The 20,334-nt window shown below is 45.2% G+C and overlaps 1 protein-coding gene across 4 annotated transcripts in view; it reads left to right on the top strand.

Annotated features, from left to right (window-relative positions):
* Window positions 1-3,101: 3,101 nt before the first annotated feature.
* The window catches only part of CSNK1A1 (casein kinase 1 alpha 1), a 32,100-nt gene continuing 14,867 nt past the window's right edge, over window positions 3,102-20,334 (top strand). For 3 of the 4 annotated variants that reach the window (XM_059483745.1, XM_059483743.1, XM_059483744.1), the window contains exons 1-5: window positions 3,102-3,594; window positions 4,403-4,509; window positions 14,832-14,958; window positions 16,754-16,852; window positions 19,250-19,333. In XM_059483745.1, the coding sequence (XP_059339728.1) occupies window positions 3,472-3,594; window positions 4,403-4,509; window positions 14,832-14,958; window positions 16,754-16,852; window positions 19,250-19,333 (540 nt within the window). In that variant the 5' untranslated portion in view covers window positions 3,102-3,471. The remainder of the gene's footprint in view (window positions 3,595-4,402; window positions 4,510-14,831; window positions 14,959-16,753; window positions 16,853-19,249; window positions 19,334-20,334) is intronic. The other variant, XM_059483746.1, reaches the window with a different exon arrangement.

The raw sequence follows: 20,334 nt of genomic DNA, 5'->3' as shown, positions 1-20,334 counted from the left end.
GTTGAGACAACACTTGCACTGCCCCTGGAGCTCCATCAGGGTCACCAGCCTGGCAGAACATTAACCCAGAGAAAGCACCGGGAGAAACCATTTGGAAAATTTTCTGTAGGTTTGGAGAGCTGAGCTGACCATGGAGAGCTGGGCAGTGAGAAGGTGAGTAGGAGGGAAAGAGGCTGAAAAAGAGAAACCACCCTGATTACGAGCAGCGGTGAGACCTGGGGTCAGCTCAGCCTGAAACTCCCTTTCCAACTGATATTTTTAGTGCTATTTAATTGGAATTTTAAATCCAGTGTCTGGACATGGAGATATCCCCTGGACAAGGAGCTGTCCCCTGGACAGGGAGCTATCACAGGACACAGAGCTGTCCCCAGGACACCGAGCTGTCCCCGGCAGGCAGGAGGTGGCAGCATTGCCTAGCCCAGCGGATCCTGCTCTCCTGCAGACCCAGGCGTGGGGCTCTCTCCTGGCCCAGGAGCTCCAGACCTGTTTTTCCAGCTCCTCCAAGCATACGTGACTCAAGCCAAACGCCTCGCAGCTGCCCAGATCCCACTCAGAGCAGCCATTAAGCACAACCCCGAAGGGCGACAGAGGCACATCAGCCCTGAGCTGTCTGTAATCACAGGGGGCACCTGAGGACACGGGGCTGTGCTTGCAGCAATGGCTGAGATGTTCTCAGATACCTCATTTGCCCTTGGAGCTCCAGCCCCCTGAAGGAGCGTGTGATGCATCCCAGATCCCCCACACGAGATCCACAATCCCTGTGAGTGACAAGAGTGTGGATATTCTTGCCTGCACAAATGCTCCCTGACAGAGCCGAGGTGGGAATGTGTTGGAGGCCAGCTAGTTCTCAGAGCATCGTTTTTTCCTTCTGGTGCATCTGGCTGATTTTGAGTCATTTGCATTTCAATTTTTTTTTCATCAGAGACGCAGAGAGAGCTGTAGTAAAACCTTGGATTTAAGCCCCCTGAAACACAAGGGGAACTTGGAGATGATATTTGCCATGCAGGGCATTGCTGAGTGCCAATCCTCCCTCTCCAATCCTGCCGGTCTCTCACTGTGGAGTCATCTGGAGCTCACTCAGTCCACCACAGGAAGAAACTCAGGAAAATCACAGATTTCCCTTCCTGCCTCACAGCCAGATGGACACAATCCAGGGCTCTTTTGCACTTGTGCAGGCAGAAAGTGTTTTTACCAAGCTAGAAAGCAACATGGTGAGTTCAAGAAGAGCTTCTTCCACTGTGTGGATGCTGTTCTTCGAGAGAACTCCTCCACCTTCATATCCTACTGACATGTCCTAACCTGGACTTCTCAATCTCACTTTTCTCCAAAGCAGTCAACTATTAAAAAAAAAAAAAAATCCATGCATAGACAGGTCTTAAAATCCATAATTTTATTATTTCCATGACTTTGGGTGCACCAGGCATGCTTGGAAGCAGCTTCTGCCTGCCTGCCTGCCTCCAAAGCAGACACCCTGAGTAGGCTTTCCTTCTACTTCCATGAGCTACATTACTGGAGGAGCTTTCTCTCTCCTGCAGACTGAATCATTTCCCAAATGCAGCCCTGCACGGCAGAAGACGCCGCTGTGACAGCGAGTGACGATGAGTCACCGGGAATTCACAGTTTGGTGTTCCTGCAGAGGGAAAACTCACAGAGAGAGCGAGGGGGCAAGGCAGGAGATGTCACTTGTGACAGACAGCCAGGATCGGCCCCTGGAGCACGAGCTGCTGGGTCACGGTGACCCTGGCCTGCAGAGAGCCGGCTCTGGGGGCCACGTGAAGGTGGAGACTGCAGGGACAGGGGATGTGGTGTCACGGGTGGTTCTGCTGGCGGTGTCCTTGTCAGGGTGTCACGGGCTGCTCCTGGCTCCTCACCTGCAGTGATCACCCAGGAGCTGCACTGCTGGGCACGGCACAGGCCAGGGTGGGGGCTGAGGGGGAGATGAGGAGCAGGGAAGGGTGGTGGGGCACGGTGTGAGGGGATGAGGGGCAGGGAAGGGTGGTGGAGCACGGTGTGAGGGGATGAGGGGCAGGGAAGGGTGGTGGAGCACGGTGTGAGGGGCTGAGAGGGCGTTATGGAGCAGGGAAGGGTGATGGAGCACGGTGTGAGGGGCTGAGGAGAAGGGAAGGGTGATGGAACATGGTTTGAGGGGCTGATGGTGCAGGGAAGGGTGATGGAACATGGTTTGAGGGGCTGAGTGGAAGGGAAGGGTGATGGACCAGGGTGTGAGGGGCTGAGGGTGAGCTGAGGAGCAGGGAAGGGTGATGGAGCATGGTGTGTTTGCACAGGAACAGCTCAGCTCCAGGATCCCCCCATAGATACTGGGAAAAGGAGGTTGTGGATTTCACAGAATCAGAGATTTGTTGGGGTTGGAAGAGACCTCTGCAGCTGGTCAGGAAGAGGGGGCACAGGGATGTGTCCAGGTGCGTTTCGGATCTCCAGAGTGAGAGGCTCCACAGCAGCCCCGGCAGCTGTTGCAGGGCTTTGCCACAGTCATGGCAAGAATCTCAACATGACAGGATGCTTGGGGTTTGAGAAGACCTCCCAGATCACTGAGTCCCACCTGTGACCCATCCCCACCTCGTGACCCAGACCAAAGCACTGAGTGCCCCAACCAGCCTTTCCTAAACACCTCCACGGAACGAAATTGTTGTGTATTTATTTATCCATGAACCAGCCTGTTATCATACACACAGGCTGGGGCCTGGCCTTTGAGAAGAGCCTGGCAACAGCACGATATGAGGGGTAGCATTTCAGTGCTGGCTGACCCAACTCCATCCCCTGTCCCTGTCGCGGACTCGCGGTGCCTCAGGGGCTGTGTGGGACCGCGGACACCGCAAAGAAACCCCCAACCACCCCCCGCCCGCTGCGGCGCCTGCCCCTTTAAGAGAGAGTGAGGGCACGTCCGCTTTCCCCGCCCTCTTCCGCCCGGACTGGCGGAGCGGCGCTGTACGCGTGCGCGCATCCGCAGAGCACCCAATCACAGCCTCCGGCTGGTGGGCGGGGCGTGGAGCAAGGGTGGTGATTGGTGCAGCGTCGCGAGGGGGCGTGGCCATGGAGGCAGCGGCCCGCCCCGCTCCCAGCGCGCCCCGCGCGGTGAAGAAGCGGCGGCCGCGCGCCGGGGGCATTTTGTGTCGGCGGCGGCGGATCAGGCACAAGATGGCGGCGGCGGCCGAGTGAGCGGCCGGCGGCCGCCGCGACCCCGCGAGTCCCCCCCCTTTCCCCTCCCTGCTCGCACAAGCACCTCGGGGGCCGCTTCTCCTGTTTCTGGAGCGCGCCGAGAGCCGGGCAGCGGCGCAGAGCCGTGCAGGGGGGGGGCGCCCGCCCGAGGGCCCCGGCTGGAGCTGAGCGCGGGGACCGTCCTTGGCTGCGCCGCTCTCCCCCCTCCGGCCCCTTTCCGCTCCTCGGGGGCGGCCGTAGAGCCCTCGTTGTCCCGCCGAGCCGGCCGGGAGGGCCCGAGAGCCGCCCCTCGCCATGGCGAGCAGCAGCGGCTCCAAGGCCGAGTTCATTGTCGGAGGCAAATACAAGCTGGTGCGGAAGATCGGCTCGGGCTCCTTCGGGGACATCTATTTGGCGATCAACATCACCAACGGGGAGGTAAGGGCCGCTCGCACTGCCCCCTGAGCTCCGCGGGGGGAGCCGGGCACCAGCCATCGCCGCTCCGAGCCCCACCTGCCCCCGGCGGTGCCCTCCGTGTCCCCGGGGTGGGATTTTCCTTCCCCCGAGGGTCTCCTTTTCCCTTCTTCCCTCTCGACGAGGGGCTTCATTCTCCCCCTTTCCCCCGAGGGTCTTCATCCCCCCCTCCCCACCGAGCGTCTTCCTCGGTGCCCCTTCCACAGCGGAGCCCTGCGGTCCCGGGCTCCCCCACCCAGCACTTGGGAGAGGAGGAAAGAGGCGAAAACCATTGTGGGAAAAGGTATTTAAAGGTATTTGTGCTTTGTGAGCGGCCAAAGTCGTCGTCCCTCGGCCGCCATTCATCTCCTCCTCTGCCTCAGCTGGGGAACACTTTGTATCTCGTTTCATCAACACTAATAGAAACAAAGAAGATCCCCCTGTTTTTCCAGCTTTTCCTTTGGGGTTTTTTTTTCTTTTCTTCCTCCCCCTCACGGCTCTGAGCTGTAAAGAAGAAACACCCACGTATGTTCTTCCTCACTTAAGTGCTTCTGAAGACTCCACATCTCTATAGCTCAAATGCATGACCCGGGATGGATATTCATGTACAAATCACCGCGATGTGGATTTTCTCGGAAGACGCCACAAAATGCAGCAGCACGTCGAGCTGGGAAATAAATAAATATATACCCGAAAGCGTTGGCACCGGGGGTGTGTGGGGGATGTGGAAGTGCTGTGTCCCTCGAAGCCCGGTGGACGCTGTGCCCTGACTCCTTGTTCCCTCTCACTGCAGGAAGTTGCTGTGAAGTTGGAGTCTCAGAAGGCTCGGCACCCCCAGCTGCTCTATGAAAGCAAACTGTACAAGATCCTGCAGGGAGGAGTTGGCATCCCACATATACGGTAGGAATCAGCCGTGTGTGCCAGTGGCCTTTCTGTGTGCTTGGCATCACTTTTTTTTTTGTCGTGCTTATTACTATGTATTGGCAGGTTTTTATACTTTGTAGTGTGAGGCAGGGTAGAAAGAAATTTATCCATGCAGGACTGGGGGTGATAAAGGGGAAATGCTCCATTCCAAGCTCTCCAACTCGCAGGGTTCCCCTGGCAGGCCTGCTGGCTGTATGGAGAGCGAGACACCCAGCAAGAAATTCTTATGGCCATTAAAACAAAGTGTGAGGAGGCTGTTTCTCCGAGAGGCAGAGAGTTGGGAGCCGTCCATGGAAATGGCTGCTTTCTTTTGTTGCCTCTCTCTCTCTCTTTTTTTTTTTTTTTTTCAACATGTCTTCCTGCTCCGCTCAGAAAATGGCGGCTGGACGTGATTAACCCTCCCCCTTCTCCTGGTGGGACAAGGGACGTGCTCGGGCTTGTGCCTTTTTTCCTTTCATAGTTATGAGCCGCCAGCCTTGAGACTGCGGAGAACCTGGAGCAGGAATGAAATGGCAGCGGCTCCTTTCTGCTGCCCGCAACAGATGCGTCACCAGCCTTTCCTTTCGGGATTAATCCCTCCCAGTTCCTCATTATGCGGCTCCTCGCTTCGTATTCCAGCCGAAACTTTCGGCAGGGTTTCAGAATTTCCCGATCTGGCAGAAAATCGCGGGTGCGGGACCCCTGGAGGGGTTGCTGCTCCTGGGATTATCGAGGTGTTACCCTGGGGTACAGCCCAACTCCGGAATCTGGGTGTCAAAGAGTTACATGAAACTTCATTTTGCTCCGGGAGACTTTTTACAAGTTGTTCCTTTTTTTGAAACTTTGTTAATAATTGTTTTTAAAGTTAGTCATTTTTTTCCCTTGACGCAATGGCCTGAAGGATTTTTGTTCCTTGAGCTGCACAAACTATTTCAATTTAGGTTCTGTGTCAAACTATAGATTCCATTTAATTTAACCCTTCCTGACTTGGTACAGGATGAACAGTGATATTTAGGGTCTGTTTTAAAGTTCTCACGATGACATAGCCCAGATTCTGTATTAATTTGGACAAAGCCTAGTACAAATCTGCATTTCTGAGGTTAATAGCTCCCTCCTCCTTCCCCCCAAACACAACTGGCTCTGATCCTGAATGTGAGCTGAGGAGACAGTGCTGTCCTGGCCATCTGTCCCCATTCTCTCCAGCCTTTTGCAGGGACACAATCAACATACCTGAATTAAATACTTGCAGCTTCAACAGAGTTGCTGGTGTGAAAACAGATGCAGCCTTTCTTTGAGAATACAGTTTCCTTCTTTTCTCACATGTGGCTGCCTTTATTTCACAACTGAAAGAATAGGGATTGCATTTTGGAAAGCTTTCATGGTATAGTTGCATGCTAAAACAGGGATAACTGGGAAAACAGCCAGAGCAAGCAGATATCAGGTGTTTCATCACAGAACTGGAAAAGCAGGCATTCTTGAGCTACTTTTTTGAAAAGTAAATGAGTGGTGCTATAATGAGGCCAAGTTGCAAATTTTTGGCTTTTCCACTGAGATACTGTTTCATTTCTTGTATTTGGTTAGAATGTCCTGTGAAATACTGATACCTTGCATGCTGAGAAACTTGCCTCTGGCTTCGACTACAGCTTTCTTCTATTTGGTATTATGTATCCCCTAAAAATAATACAAAGTCCAAAAAAATTGAGAATGGATAAATGAGGAAACATTCACCAAACTGATTCACAGACTCGTTGTGCTAAAGGCTGTCAGTCATTTTAGGTTCTCACAACATTAATCTTTTAATCTTTGTAGTATTTTTCTACAAAAGTGTCTTTTTGGAAATATTGTTTTTCTTTTTAGAAACGACATTAATTGTGAATCTATTTTTACGTGCCAGATGCTCATTGAGAGTTTCTCTGGGCTGCTGATATTGGTTTGGTGATGCTTGAAAAAACCTAAATCAGCATTCTTAGGTTTATTTCCTTTTAAGAGGAGGGGACCAGCACAATTCCTGTGACAAATATGAAAATTCTGTGTTTAGTAGCAGTAGAATCCATGGTGCTTTGAATGCAAGTCAATACTTAGGTCACTTTGCATGTGTGGCTGATAATCCAGTGCCACCATTGTGTTATAATAATATGCTGTCACATGGAAATAAGCTGTTCCTGGCTCAGTGTATTCACAAGGGTGAATCAAGTTGAAGGAAAGTCAATACATTTGGTAAAATTTCTGTAATGTGACACCTTTAAACAGCAGCAGCACAAGAATTTGATAGGAAATGAAGGAATCGTGCCAAAATTTCCCCATTGCCATGCTTTATAAAACTGAGTCCACATCTTGGACACATCAACACGAGGATTTGTGTTCCTCATTTGGGAGTGATGGACTTTTGCTCTGTTTTTCACCTACTTAAGTGATGCACTGGCCAAGATCAACTTCCTGGCAGTTGCATGATGTGACTTTGCCTCACTCCAGTGGTCTCTGCTGTGGTTCTGTGACTCAGAACTGAGATAATAAATGAGGTCTGGATTGCTCATTCATTGGGGCTCCTGTTCTAAAGCTGATTCTGCCTTTAGAATTTAGAATTACAAGATAATGTGTCTGGAGTGTCACTGAAGTTGTCTAGAACCAAGCAATTCATTTTACAGCCTTTAAGGTTGAGGCACTTTCTGGCTCATTGCAAGAAACAATGAGCAAGATTCTCAGTTTTGGGGTTAAAAGTTTAATATTTCTGTGGGGCCAACAGTGAGCCTTCACCTGCTGTGGAAGTTGAACAAGACGCCTTGGTGCTTAATTCCACTTTAATAGAACATGTTTGTACAGAAAATAGCAAAAATGAGATTGGTGTCAATGAATTGGAAATTTTATTCTCTGAATATTCTAAACCACTTTAGGTCTTTAAATTTGCTGCTTATTGTTCCCTAAAAGAGCAGCAAAGTTTCTGAAATTACCCTAAAGTTTCACAAAACTTTCATTAATATTTAAAAAAAAAAAAAGAAAATTAAGCTATGTTTTATTCTTGATGTTCAAGTTTTGCTTAATTATTACTTTAATTTTTTCCCCAAAGGCTCCTGAGCCAAGCTTAACATTGTGACAGTTTGCTGTGCCTTTAGGACGCTGTGGCCAGGCCCCAGCATTCTGCTGGGCTTATTCTCATTGTTCTCCCTCATCAGCTGCCCTTCGCTTTTTTTCCTCTCTTTTTCAGTGACAAAGCATTTTGAGCTGTAATCTTGTTAACTGGGCACTGATCCTATTAGCTGGGACTATCCACCTTTATTCCCCAATTCCTGCTGCTGCCTTGGAGGAATGCAGCACAGTGTGTTTGGTTTTTGGGTGTTTGTCCACAGTGGAACTCTGCTTTATTCACAAAAGCAATCATTCAAATTACCTGGGACAGCAGCTCTTGAGTTTTTTGCCATTTATGGTGTTCATCAGCTATTGGTTGTATCCTTGATGAAGATCAGCTATTTGTAAATTCAAAAGTTACTGACTTAGTGTTTTGTGAGTGGCTTTTTGTGGTGTTTTTTTTTTTTTTTTTTTTTGCAAAGCTCCCTTGCAAACTGAATAAGTCAATCTCCACTTTTCTGAGTTTTTCAGTGCAGCACTTGAGCACTTGCAAATATTTTGATGTTGAGAAATTCTCAATTGAGTTGAGTTTTCTGGAAAAACATTATCTACAATATTTGTGTTTCTGGTTGATTACTGCCATGTACTGAATAATTATTAACAACAGAATGTGCCCTTATATATTTTCATTAAATACTACCTGTGATGGAAAAATGTGGTCAACGTTGGTAATCCAAGATTTATCGCAACCAAGTTTGCCTTAAGAGCTTGAAATATTCATTTTTAGCAATGGTTAAAAAGCTGTAAACACACCTGTCAAACACCTGCATTTTTAACTGTTTTCTCAGTAACTTCCTGCAGTGTAAACCCCCAACCAACCACCAAAAAAACCCAAACCACCATGAGAAAAACAGAAAAGCACTCATGAAACCCCTCTCCCCCTTCCAGGAAAAAAAAGGTTTTGTTAATAAGTCCTAATATTAATTAACTTTCTGTTATTAGTTAGTCTGCATATTGAAGGGTAAAACCACCTGATAGGTAACCATAAGCCTCTAAATAAAATGGAAGATAATCTTTTAAATGAATGCCTGTGGTTCCTTTATTAAGAAAATAAATATATATAAATAAAATTTATTCCCTGTTTTCCACCAACCTAAACTCTCGGTGGATTTTGTCAAAGTATCCAAGAGAGACCAAAGTTAGAATTTTTTCTCCCTGCCCTAACTCAGTTTTTGGAGTTTGAGGTCAGTGTTACTCCTGATTGAAACAAATGATCAGCAGAGATAACACTGGAATATTCTTTTCCTCAGTGCTGTTGGCTGTCCCCACTGTGGATTAATGGTTCAGTTCTCACTGAGCTGCACCTCCTGCCTTCCCCCAGGTGTCAGTGGGGTTTGTGGACCAGCTCAGCACAACAGGGAGCTGCATGTTTGCAGCATCACCCTGGGCACATGAAGCCACCTCCTTGCTGGGGGCTGAGTTGTGCTGGCATCCTTCGTGGATTGCTCTCAGAACTGTACAAAAAGTGATCCAGAATTTTATTTATAGAGTGCAGCCAGTTCCATAGCGTAGGGTGTTCATGGCTGTTGCTTTATTTAGTGCTTGGGTGGCCTAATTCATGCTCTCCATGGCAACTAACGTTAGGTGACATCTGCTAAATATTGCACTTCAGGATTTCAGTCATGCCATATTATGTGAAGTTCATTTATATTACTCCTAGCTGCTTAGCAGTTAAGTGCTTTTCCAGTTTCAGGGGAGATAAAGCAGAAATATAAAATATGTGTCAATTTAGAAATGAATCTCTGATGGATTACCTTTCTCTTGTGTGTTACTTCAGTGTCTGTGAGACTCAGTGCATTTTTACAGGCCAAATCCCTTTCCAGTTTGTCTGCACTGTCATTGTCAGGAGATGTCTGTGCTGAGAACATGGGAGCAGAAGGGTCTGAATCAATCAGGTGCCACATCACAGCTTTCTAGGGCAGCAGAGCAGTGCTCGTGATTTTGTTGTGGGACACAGAGAGCCAGAGAGTTTCTGTGCCTCAGATAATGCTTGTACCCACAGGCAGGCAGCTGCCAGTTCTTTTTTCCCTGATTTTTGTTAAAAAACCTTTCCCCTGTGCCCATCCTCCTGTAATAAGGAATAACTGCATAGCTCCATAGCTGCCCTGCTGAGCTGTTGCAGTAAATGATTGCGGAGGTCACAACCCTCCCATTTTTCCTGAGGTCTCTTTTGTGCCCTTGTTGGGATTTGGGTTTCCTCTCCTGAGCTGGTGCCAGGGCTTGCAGCAGTGATCCCAATTCAGGTTCTGTGAGGAACAGCTGCCCCTTTCCTGGTAGGATAACCTGGTGTTTTTCAGGGCTGTCAGAGCTCTGTAATTACAGGGAGGTCAGTGGTTTCTCTTTAGTCCCATCATCTGACTAATGCCTAGTTCAGAGACTTTTGTGTGAGTGACTTAGGGCTGGCAGGCTTGGAATACAGTTCCAGAGTGTTCACCACATCAGGGCCATTTGGATTTCTGTGGGATGTCTGAATGCTTTGTGTCCATGAGGCTTTCCAGACTTGCATATTCCCCCTCATGTGCCTGCTGACTTGTCAAACTTACTAATTAGGCGATCTCAGGTAATTCTGTTAGCAAGTTCTTTCCAGCTTGCTTTTTCACCTTACATTTTTGTTCTAACAGCTTTTTAATCCACCTTAGTTTTTCTAGCAATCTCCATTTCTGTCAGGAGAGCTCTTTCACTTGTTGCTTGCAAACACAAATGCTGAGAAACTTAATTACATAGGATTACACAGAGTAATCATAGAGTCACACACCATAATTCATGCAAGTGGCAAAAGTTTATGTAATGTCAAAGAAGTCAGAATCACCCTTTTCCAGAATCATGTTTCTGGAAGTGTAAAGGTTTAAGTTCACATATTCAGTGTTGGAAAAATTGTCCTTCCCTGCAGTGAGGCCCCAGGAGATGTTTTTGTCTGACAAAGGCACGGCCTCCTGTAGCTCTGTGTGTAATTCCAGGCTGCCAGAGCCCCTGTGGGAATAGTCAGTGATGGAGCTGACAGAAGCTTTTAGTGGAGGATGGGTTACCTGGCAAAGCAGGTGTTGATTGAGGAGAGCTTTTATTAACTTGGAACAAAATGGTCTTGTCATGGTTTGTCTGGTGGTGGGAACAGTTTTTGTGATATTGAGCTCATGTTCTGTTTTTTTGTATGAGCTATAGGCAAAGGGAGGTGCCTTTATTGCCTCCATGTCTTCAGAATTCTGGGATTTGGGGTTTCTTTGCCATTTACTAATTCAGGAATTTGCGTCGTCTTCATCTGAATTAGTTTTTTTTAAATGTGAATCTCCTGAATCCTTTTATTTATTTCTGACACATTTTGGGTACTTGTGCTGGGTTTGTTACCTCATTGTAATTATTATAATTGTCAGTGTAGTGGAACTGCTGGTTATTGACAGGAATTGTGTGAGTGACATGGTAGTGTGAAACTGGGCTGGAATTTCTGTGTGATTCTGTTAGCCCTTCACCCCCTTCCTCTGCTGGTTTCCCTAGTTCTGTTTGACCCTTTCAAAGGAAGATGTGAAACAATATTATTAATAACCAAATGAAATGTTTGCTTAGGTAAAACAAATAAAAAATGCAAACAAAACAAACCCAGCTATTAAAAAACATTTCCTCAAACATTTCTTTTGTCCTTGACATTATTTACAAAATCCACAGTTGCTGAAATAGAAATCATTGATTTTTTGAAAGATGCAGCTCTGAAAAGGCAGAAGGATTTTGGGTTTGGGTAAAGGTGACTGCAGTGTTTGCCACCAAGTACTAGATATGCGTCAAGATTTCACTTCCTTGTCTCAAGGTTAGTCAAGAGAATTTAAAACCCACCCCATGTCAGTTCAAGTAAACATCCACTTGGCATGTGACCTGACATCATACCTGCTGTATTGTGTGTTATTTAGAAACTAAACATCTGAAACTGCTGTGGTGTGACTTGGATGTTCCCACAGAGCTCTGACAGTGAAATCCAAGTTGTTAGAAAATTTCTGCTCTGTGTTTATGCTGGGGTTGTAGACGAGGCTCTCACACCACATGATTTGGAAACTTGGTGACGTGTCCACTCTGGTTTTTCACACAGACAAGTCACTGAAGTCAAATTCAGGTCACTGTGCTCAGCCTATAACCATGCTCTGATAGAAAGCTCCATAAAAGAGCTTTACTGTATTCTGACTAATTGGAATAGTTTGATTATATAGCTCTAAACAGATGAGGGAAGGGAGAGTGATGAAGCATTTTCCTGCCTGGGAGCTTGGGCACACCTTGAAGCCCAAGGAGGTTTGTGACATCTGTATCAGATGTTTGTGTGACACTGCCTGGTCAAGGGTACATTCCACTGTTCCTCGTGATTCTGTCCTGTTAATGTTTTGTGTAAGGATGTAAAGCACACTAGGAATCAATTAGAGAAAGATCAGGAGAAGTTTTTCTGGTAAATCAGCTTCTCTTCTTGAAATAATACATTGTATGTAACTAAATCACAGTAATTACCCACCCAAAATGGCTCTCAAGTAGTTCAGTCTCTTGCTCCCACTTTTTACTCCTCTCCAAAACTCTCCCTTACTTAAGATGTGTTGCTTCACGAGGGAAAGGACTTCAAGTGAGCTGACAGAAATCCTTGGGTCTGTCAGACGTGGGCACACTTGTATTCTGAGATGCCAGTGCCACCCAGTAGTTGCCCAGGGGTTTGTATGAATCATTCCCTCACATTAGGAGATAATCCAAGTTTCCCTGCTGATGCAGTGTAAGAACTTGTGAAGATCTCTTTTTGGAACATCAGCTTTTATATCCAAGTTTTCCTAAGAAAAGCCAAGACTCCTGAAGTTCTTTCATTCAGAGCTGCCAGTAGTAGCAGCTCCTACACCTTGAGTGGACATGATGTTGCTTTATTTCTTAATCCCATTTTCCCTGGAGATCTTCCAAGGGAAATGAAAACTTACTTGGAGTGTTAGCAAAGTAAATAAAACACTCTGGTACCTTGGAAGAAGTTCCAGTTGCCAGCAGAAATGAATAGGTGTCACAGTCTTCAGTGAGGAATTACAGGCAGGTAAATGTGAAAATGAAATATTAAGAGGTTCTGCCTTATTTCTTTGTCTTGGAGAATTGAATGTGCTTTCCACCAGAGCAGAGTGGTCAGGAGATGAGAATTCTTGTTCATACATAGAAATAAGGCAAACAGAGGTTGTACAATCATCCTGAATTACTGCACTTACTCTGCAGACAGATCCCTATGGAGGAACAAAAAGGTGTTTAAAATGTTCCTTCCAGGGTGGGCTTCCTTTGCATCAGCTTCACCCTGTCTGTGAGGCTGGGACTCCATTTTCTGAGCTCCACTGAAGGCTGAACTTTGATCTTTTTCCCTTCACTGCATCTCTGGGGCACTGAACCATTGCTGTGCTGAACAATTACACTCAACATCTCAATTAGAATTCCATCCCTTGAAGAAAATGATACTTTACCTAGATCTTGATTTACTTCTTAGAATTCTTCATTTCAGCCCATTACTCACTATTTTTTTTTCCTCAACAAACCTACATTTCATAGGACAGAATACCTAGGCAGGTCATTTGCTCCAATTTCATTTTTTTAGGTGACCATAATGTTTCATTTTCACCTGTGACCCCTGGAGTTGTTTACAGAGCTGTTCTGTTGACATTTCATTTGAATGATTGCTTTCAAAATCCATATTTTCTGCATCCCATTTTGATGCAGAGAATGATTAAAGGTCTTAGACTGATGTGTAAAACAGGGAGTGTGAGCCACAGCTCATATATAACTTTAATCAGATTTATAACAATGCAGGAATGAGGGGCATGGTTTCTCCTAGGATCCAGAAAGTGGAAAGGTACAGGCCAGTAGTTCCTGAAACAAATCCAAATATAGAATCTTTTCTCTCTGGCTTTGTAAACATTTTATTTTACTATAGCTAAGCCTGGAATCCTGTGAGAACCTAGGAATTTGTTGACTTTATCAGTGGTAACTGTTTTCCAGACAGCCATGTATTGGTGTACTGGAGTCATTGCCTAAAGTGGAAATACAGTGTCTGTACAGATATTTAAGTCCCAACTGCTGCTTTAGCTGAATCTTGAGGTTTTTTTTTTAATCTGCATACTCTTCTTATGAGGCACATCCTTGGGGCACCTTGTCTGTGCCGCTTTTGGGAAATTTAAGGAAATTCTCCCTGGACTGCTGGCAGTAGGTCCTTGATGTAAGGAGCAGGAGCTCAGAAAAGGCAGAATTGCAGCCTTCTGATCAAACAGGTGTCCTGTCAGCTTCAAAACGGTTTTTCACTCACAGCTGTCACTTCACTGTGGTTATCTGGGACGTGCAGAAGGACTGGAGAGGAGAATATTCCAGCCCTGTCCTCCAAGGGTGGAGATTCACACTGAGATGTGCAGGAGTCCAGGGGTGACTCCAGGCCTGCTCAGGGGCTTGCCTGGGGAGATATCACCCCAATAAAGCAGGGCTATGATGGAAATATTAAACATGGATTTGAAAGGAAATCATCCATGGAAGGACTTCTGCTTGTCCTCACAGCATTGCTAGCCTTTATTTTTGTCCAAAATGGATGTATTAGGCACTTAAAGGTTACTATCACAATATAGCTGCAATTAATATTTTATGTTTCTACTTTTGCTTTTCTGACACGTAAGTGCTGCTTTCTCTCTGATATTAAAAGCCTGATAAGGAGTCTTTATTTTGACTTAATTGGAAATAGAACTTGATTGGCATTTTTTAAATTGAGAAATAAATGAAAAACTATGTGAGTGAACTGCTTTGGTCTGGTGCAGAGAAGTCAGACCTGAAAACAAAGCCTAAGGCATGTCAAAATGGTTTTGTGGAGCGAAATGATGGAAGAGCAATGAGAGTAAGGTGTCCTGCAGAGGAATTTCAGTCCAGGGGTTGTGCACACACCTCAGTGTAAGGACACTGCTGCTTTGGCTGCATTTTCATTCTGGTGTTTGGTATTTTGGTTGTTGATGTGGAGTAGTGTTTTCTCTTCAGGGAAGATTGCCAACTTGTGTGTTCTGGTTTGTGCTCAGACTTTTGTTTCCAGGAAAAATAAGATATTACCAGCATTAATTTCTCATTAGCTTTCAAGATGGTCCATTAGTCAGCAACGTGCCCTTGCAGCTGAGAGCACTGAGGGTACCCTGGGCTGCATCAGGAGTCCTGCTAATAATGCTGGATCATTTCCTCTCTTGCAGGTGGTATGGTCAAGAAAAGGACTACAATGTTCTAGTCATGGATCTTCTGGGGCCCAGCCTGGAAGACCTCTTCAACTTCTGTTCTCGCAGGTTTACCATGAAAACAGTACTTATGCTAGCAGACCAGGTACGTGCACACCTGGGTGGGAGCAGCTCCAGAGCCCTGGGGGTTCCTGCAGAGTGGGTTCAATAATTGATGCAGTGTTTTGTGCACTAAGTGAGCACTTGACCTAAATGGGAACAAAGTGATGGTGGTTTTTGTGTGCTCTGCCCTACAAAGTGCTCCGAGTGGGAGGGCACTGCAGCTGCCAGCTCCTTTGTGCTGCTGCTTTAAGGGCAACTTCATGAGAGTATTCAGACCCATTTGGGTGGATTCACTGCCAGTATCACCACAGGGGCTGTGGTAGGGGGGCTGAACAGTGTCCAGTTGTGGGTGATCTGATTCACTGGGACCTGTGGTGACAACATGCAAGCCCGTCCCTGTGCTCTCACACCCTCCTGTAGCCCCTAGTGATGCCTCAGGTTTAGCTTTTCTATTTTTCAGGTTCTGTGCTGCTTTAGTGTGCAGTTGTGAGCTTCACATCAGGGGATGCTGAGCTCTGTGCACAGAGCAGGGAGACAAAACAATTCCTGCTCCAGCTGGGCACCAAGGACAAATGACCCAAGGCATCACTAGGCCCAGACAGTGAGCTAATAATAAACTGCCTTGCTTGTTTGGTCCTCACAGACAGTTCTTAAAGCTGTTAGTGGAGATGCCACTCTACCTCCAACATAATCAAAGCCTCTAAAACTCTCTTAAGTCTTTTTTTATAGCAGTTGGTATTTTTCCAACTTGGTCATGAGAATACACCATTTGAAATGAGCAGCCATATTTATTTCTTGCTGCTTAATAAATGGCTTGATTGTGCTTCCTTCAGCTCCTTAAAAAGCACTGAGGGTTTTTCAAGTTGAATTTTTCAATGGTAGTTGAAATTTCATCTAATATTACGTAATAGATATCAGTACCAAGTTGTCACTCAGCCAGATGCTCGTAGAATCCCAGGCTCTTGGCCAAGGAAGCTCAGGGCATTTGTCTGGAGACAAGGTCAGCTGTCCCTGTTCTCCCTGCCCTAGGAGGGTGATGTGCTTGCTCTAGAGAGCCATTGCCTGCTCCCTTAGCCACGGTGTGACAGCATCTCCACGAGGGGTTTGTGCATTATTCCTTAGGATGAGGAGCATTAATTGGCTGTCAGCTGGGAAACAGGCAGAAATGGGGATGGCAGTGCTCAGAAGTGGCTTCTAGGGCACAGTCCAGCAAACAGCTGTCAGGGTGTGATGTAACAGCTCAAACCTGCAAGGGGAGTGTTTGAGGAGCTGCAGAGCTGTGCCACATAACCATGGCTGTGATCTCACCCACAGGAAATGGGCTGGCCCTGTGTGATGACACAGATATGCCAGAGTTTCTCCATGTCTCCAATATTCTGGGATCAGGGTAGCCTGGCTATGGCAGGATGGGCCACCGTCAAGTTGTGACTTGCTCCATGAAAACTGTTACCTGAAAAGTGATGTTTGATGAATGAATAACCAGATGAATGAGTAACTGGGGCAGGGGGAGGGAATGAGCTTTAAAATTGGCTTGTGGTAGCTATAAAAGCTTTGAAACAATGAAAAAAATCACTTTTTAATAGGATGCTATAGTTAGAAACATGAACTTCAATATCTGGGAATTATTCAAGTATTTAATCTGCCATTTTCTGTCTAAGATTGCGGAATTTTAACATGAAAAAAAGTTACTCAGCATTTAAATAATTGGTTTTCATTAAGCAAATGCATAAACTGAAGTTGCAGAGGAAAGTAACACTAAAAATTCATGCTTTCATTGAAGGTTTAATGAAATGTCTTGCTCTCTTTGAAATCTTACATGTTGCTGGTTTTTTTTACAGATGATCAGTAGAATTGAATATGTGCACACAAAGAATTTTATACACAGAGACATTAAACCAGATAACTTCCTAATGGGTATTGGGCGTCACTGTAATAAGGTTAGTCCAAAGCTCTTTGTTTCCAAGCTGCAGAGGGAACGTCTGTGGGATTTGATTCCAGCTGCACAACTTCTGTAAAATCCATTGCTAAAACTGCTGTTTTGGATGCTAAACCGCAGTTCTTGGGTGTGAGAACTTGGTTTTCTTGGTGTCCATTTGTAAATGCTGTGGGTCTCTGACCCACCCTGGGAGATGCGCTTGATTGCAAGATGATTTCTGGACTTGCAACAAAGTTATAAACTAACCCTAGAGAAGACTTGGCTACTTCTCTCAAGATGTCTGTTGTCATAGCATTTTATTCCTCTATGATAAAGTCAAATCTTACCTTTGGCCTTGGGGCTGACCTCCTAGGATGAAAACAGTTTGTGCCACGTGGGAGCTCCTGACCTACCAGTCAGCAGGGCATTAAACCTTGCAGTGACAGACTGGTAAAGTGTCTTCAACCACCAGAATTGTGGATAAGACCAAGAGCCAACATGCAGATGCCTTTATAAATAAAAGAAATGATGCAATTATGTTGATGGAAAACTGTTAAGCTGTAGAATACCTGCTGTACAACAAAAATTTTGTCTCAGTTTACTTTGTGGGGGAAAAAAAAAGCTGAGGGTGGGTGGGGGGTGGGCTGAGGTTGTTACACTTTTTGGGATGGGTAAACATAGTCAGAAGTGCATGTTTCCTGCCTGGAAGGCAACTTTTTAATTTTATTTTTAGTTTTCTTGAGTGAAATATGCTTAATCCTGCAATTTGTATGTCGAGCTCGGGCAGACAGGCAGCATTGGCAATGCATTAAGCATGCTACTGATTAGAAATTAACTTCAGGACAAATGTACGTGATCAAGCTGTTTATTGGAAGCAAGATTCCCACTTATCTTCTCTAGATGCCATCCCAGGATGTCTCATCTGGTTAGGCACTACCAGTAATCACAATGTTTACCTTTGTTTGCCTGTATGAATGCCAACTTCAGGGCCATGAGCATTAGAAGGGGAAAGCTTGGATAATGTGAGATAACAGCTCTTGTCTGAAGAGGTGCAATGCACTGAGTGTTTAGAGACAACCAGTGGTGGAAAAGCTTGTAATTCCAGCTGAAAGACAGTCTTTATGTAATCCTGTTGCTGTTAAACTTTGTTTGTTCCCAAGTTTCATACTTTCACTCTGTACAGCTCTATTTTTCTCTGCTGTGTTGAGCAGTTTAGGCTCCTTAATTCTCTGGCATGACTCAAAGTAGAACTTGAAAACTTTTATTTTGGTTTTTTCCTAGTTTTAGTTTCTGATTTCCAATTGTTCTTTTTGGGCCATTTTTCTATACTTTTGCACAGTCATGCTAGGTTGGCATTGCTGCACTCCAGATCATCTTGGTGTGGATTAATGGCCTAGAAATTGCTGCTCTGCTTACTTTAGAGGAGGAACACATTAGATTTGCATCAGCTGAAATCAAAGACAAAATTGCCTACAAACCATTTGATTTTTTCCCTTTAGGGAGCCATGCAATGATATGGTGGTAAAGCACTCTGGGCATGGACTTCACTTATATTTCACAGAATTAGGGAGTTAGTTCCTGACCCAAGTGCAAATTAATAGTTTTACATGAGCAAAATATGGAATGGGTTCCTTCAGTTTGGAATCAACTGCTTTGTCTAGGAAATGTTTGCCACCATACAATATTTAATGTGTCTTTTTGTAACCAAGTGTAGTTTTGAGGTTTTTTGAGATGACTCTACACAGTTCAAAGAAAATCAGCCACAAAGACTAGAACAGCATGGTAATCTTGTTCCAGTAGCTTCCTGTCAGTTATATTTAAAAAAAAAATAAATTGATTTTTTTTCCCCAAATTTTAATTTGGTCATTGGGAGAAATTTTGCTCCCACCTTAAAAGATGAATTTCCAGCTCTGCTAGAAATAAGCCCTGCATGCTTATGAAAGTAAACTTTAAGGTGACTAAATGCCTTCTACCTCTTCCTTACTGAAGATTTTACTTTTTCTAAATATCTTACGGGGGAAGGGCAGTTTGTGGAACCAAAGGCTGCTTTTGTAAGCAAAAACTTGAATTTCCTTTTTTAATAGAGCCAAATGTCACCATTGCTATCCCTGGTTAAGGCAGTGCCATTTTGGAGCGGCTCACAGTTGAAATTTACCTTGTCCCATCTGTCAAATTTTCTCCTTGCAAAAAAAAACAAAAAAAAACAAAAAAACCACTCTAAATAATCAAAATATGACTCAAAAAAATAAAAGATGGAAAGATACAGTCTTTTTGAAAAGTACAGTGCTTGGTGGAAGAAGGATGGCATTTGGCTACCCTGTTCTTTCTCGAACGCCTCGGTGTTGCCTGTCTGCGCCGGCCAATGTTGCAATGTAAGCAAGACTGTTTGATGCACTGCCACCCTCTATTGTTTGTTCAGTGTTTAGAATCTCCAGTGGGGAAGAGGAAAAGAAGCATGACTGTTAGTACTTCTCAGGACCCATCTTTCTCAGGATTAAACCAGGTCTGAACTGTCTCCTATTCCAACCTCAACCCCAAATTCATGTGCTTTATTTTTGTTTCGGTTATTTTTTTTTTTTCGTTTGGTTTATTTTTTGTTTTTTATTTTGTTTTTTCTGGAGAATGTAGACCTTGCAAAAGCACCTCTTATGTTGGCATTATTCAGACATACTTGGCAAACATGTAACATTACTAAGATGTTTCCCTGTGGCGCTTGTTTAAATTGTGGAATTATTTCTAAACTTTGATAGGGCTAAATGTACGTGCTTGATTTCAGGTGCAGGTTTCATTTGTGGTCTTTCCAACTCAAAAGGCAATCTCCTAAAAGTGTGGTGAAGGATAGATATGAAATAGCAGGGCTCCTGCTTGCCTTGCTGAAGGTTTCCTGCAGTTCCTGTGGATGCGTGTGGTGAGGTTGTGTTACCACTTCAGCCAGACTCCTCCCTGTGCAGTTTCCTTTCAAAACCACCCTAAATGTGTAATGAAGACTTAATATTTTCATCCATTTTGCTTAAAATCTGAAATTACTCAAACAAGCTGCGTCTTGGAGAAGCAGGAGCTTATCTTGTACTGTCTAATGTCAAATTCCTGACTCTTGAAGAGAAGATGAATTGCAGAGAGAGGAAGACATTTGCCAGTTGGTAGCAGGACAGCTGGAAATTGCTGAAGATGAATCACTGCTCAGGAGCTTGGCCATTGGTGCACAGCTTTGCACAGTAGTCTCCATGGATTAAATCCCAGGCAGATTCCTGCTGTACACAAGCTGACAGGCTTCTGTTGTCTGCTTCTGAAACTTTCTTATCAGAGGCACAGACTTTGATCTACTTCTCTAGTTGCTCTTGGCAAAAATCGTGCCCTGCTTCTCCAGTTTCCTGCTGATAGTGCAACAAACAGAATGAAGGTGGTGTGAGGTTATCTGGGAACTGGCACTGGGACGTTCTGTGCTCATCCAGACTGGGCTGTGTCTCCCAGCTTAGTTCTTTCCAGGAGGGGCTCACTCCTCTG

Source organism: Ammospiza nelsoni, chromosome 16 (genome assembly GCF_027579445.1).
Source record: "Ammospiza nelsoni isolate bAmmNel1 chromosome 16, bAmmNel1.pri, whole genome shotgun sequence".
Taxonomy (NCBI): domain Eukaryota; kingdom Metazoa; phylum Chordata; class Aves; order Passeriformes; family Passerellidae; genus Ammospiza; species Ammospiza nelsoni.
Note: the sequence above shows the minus strand (reverse complement) of the source record. Positions and strands in the feature narration are given on the sequence as shown.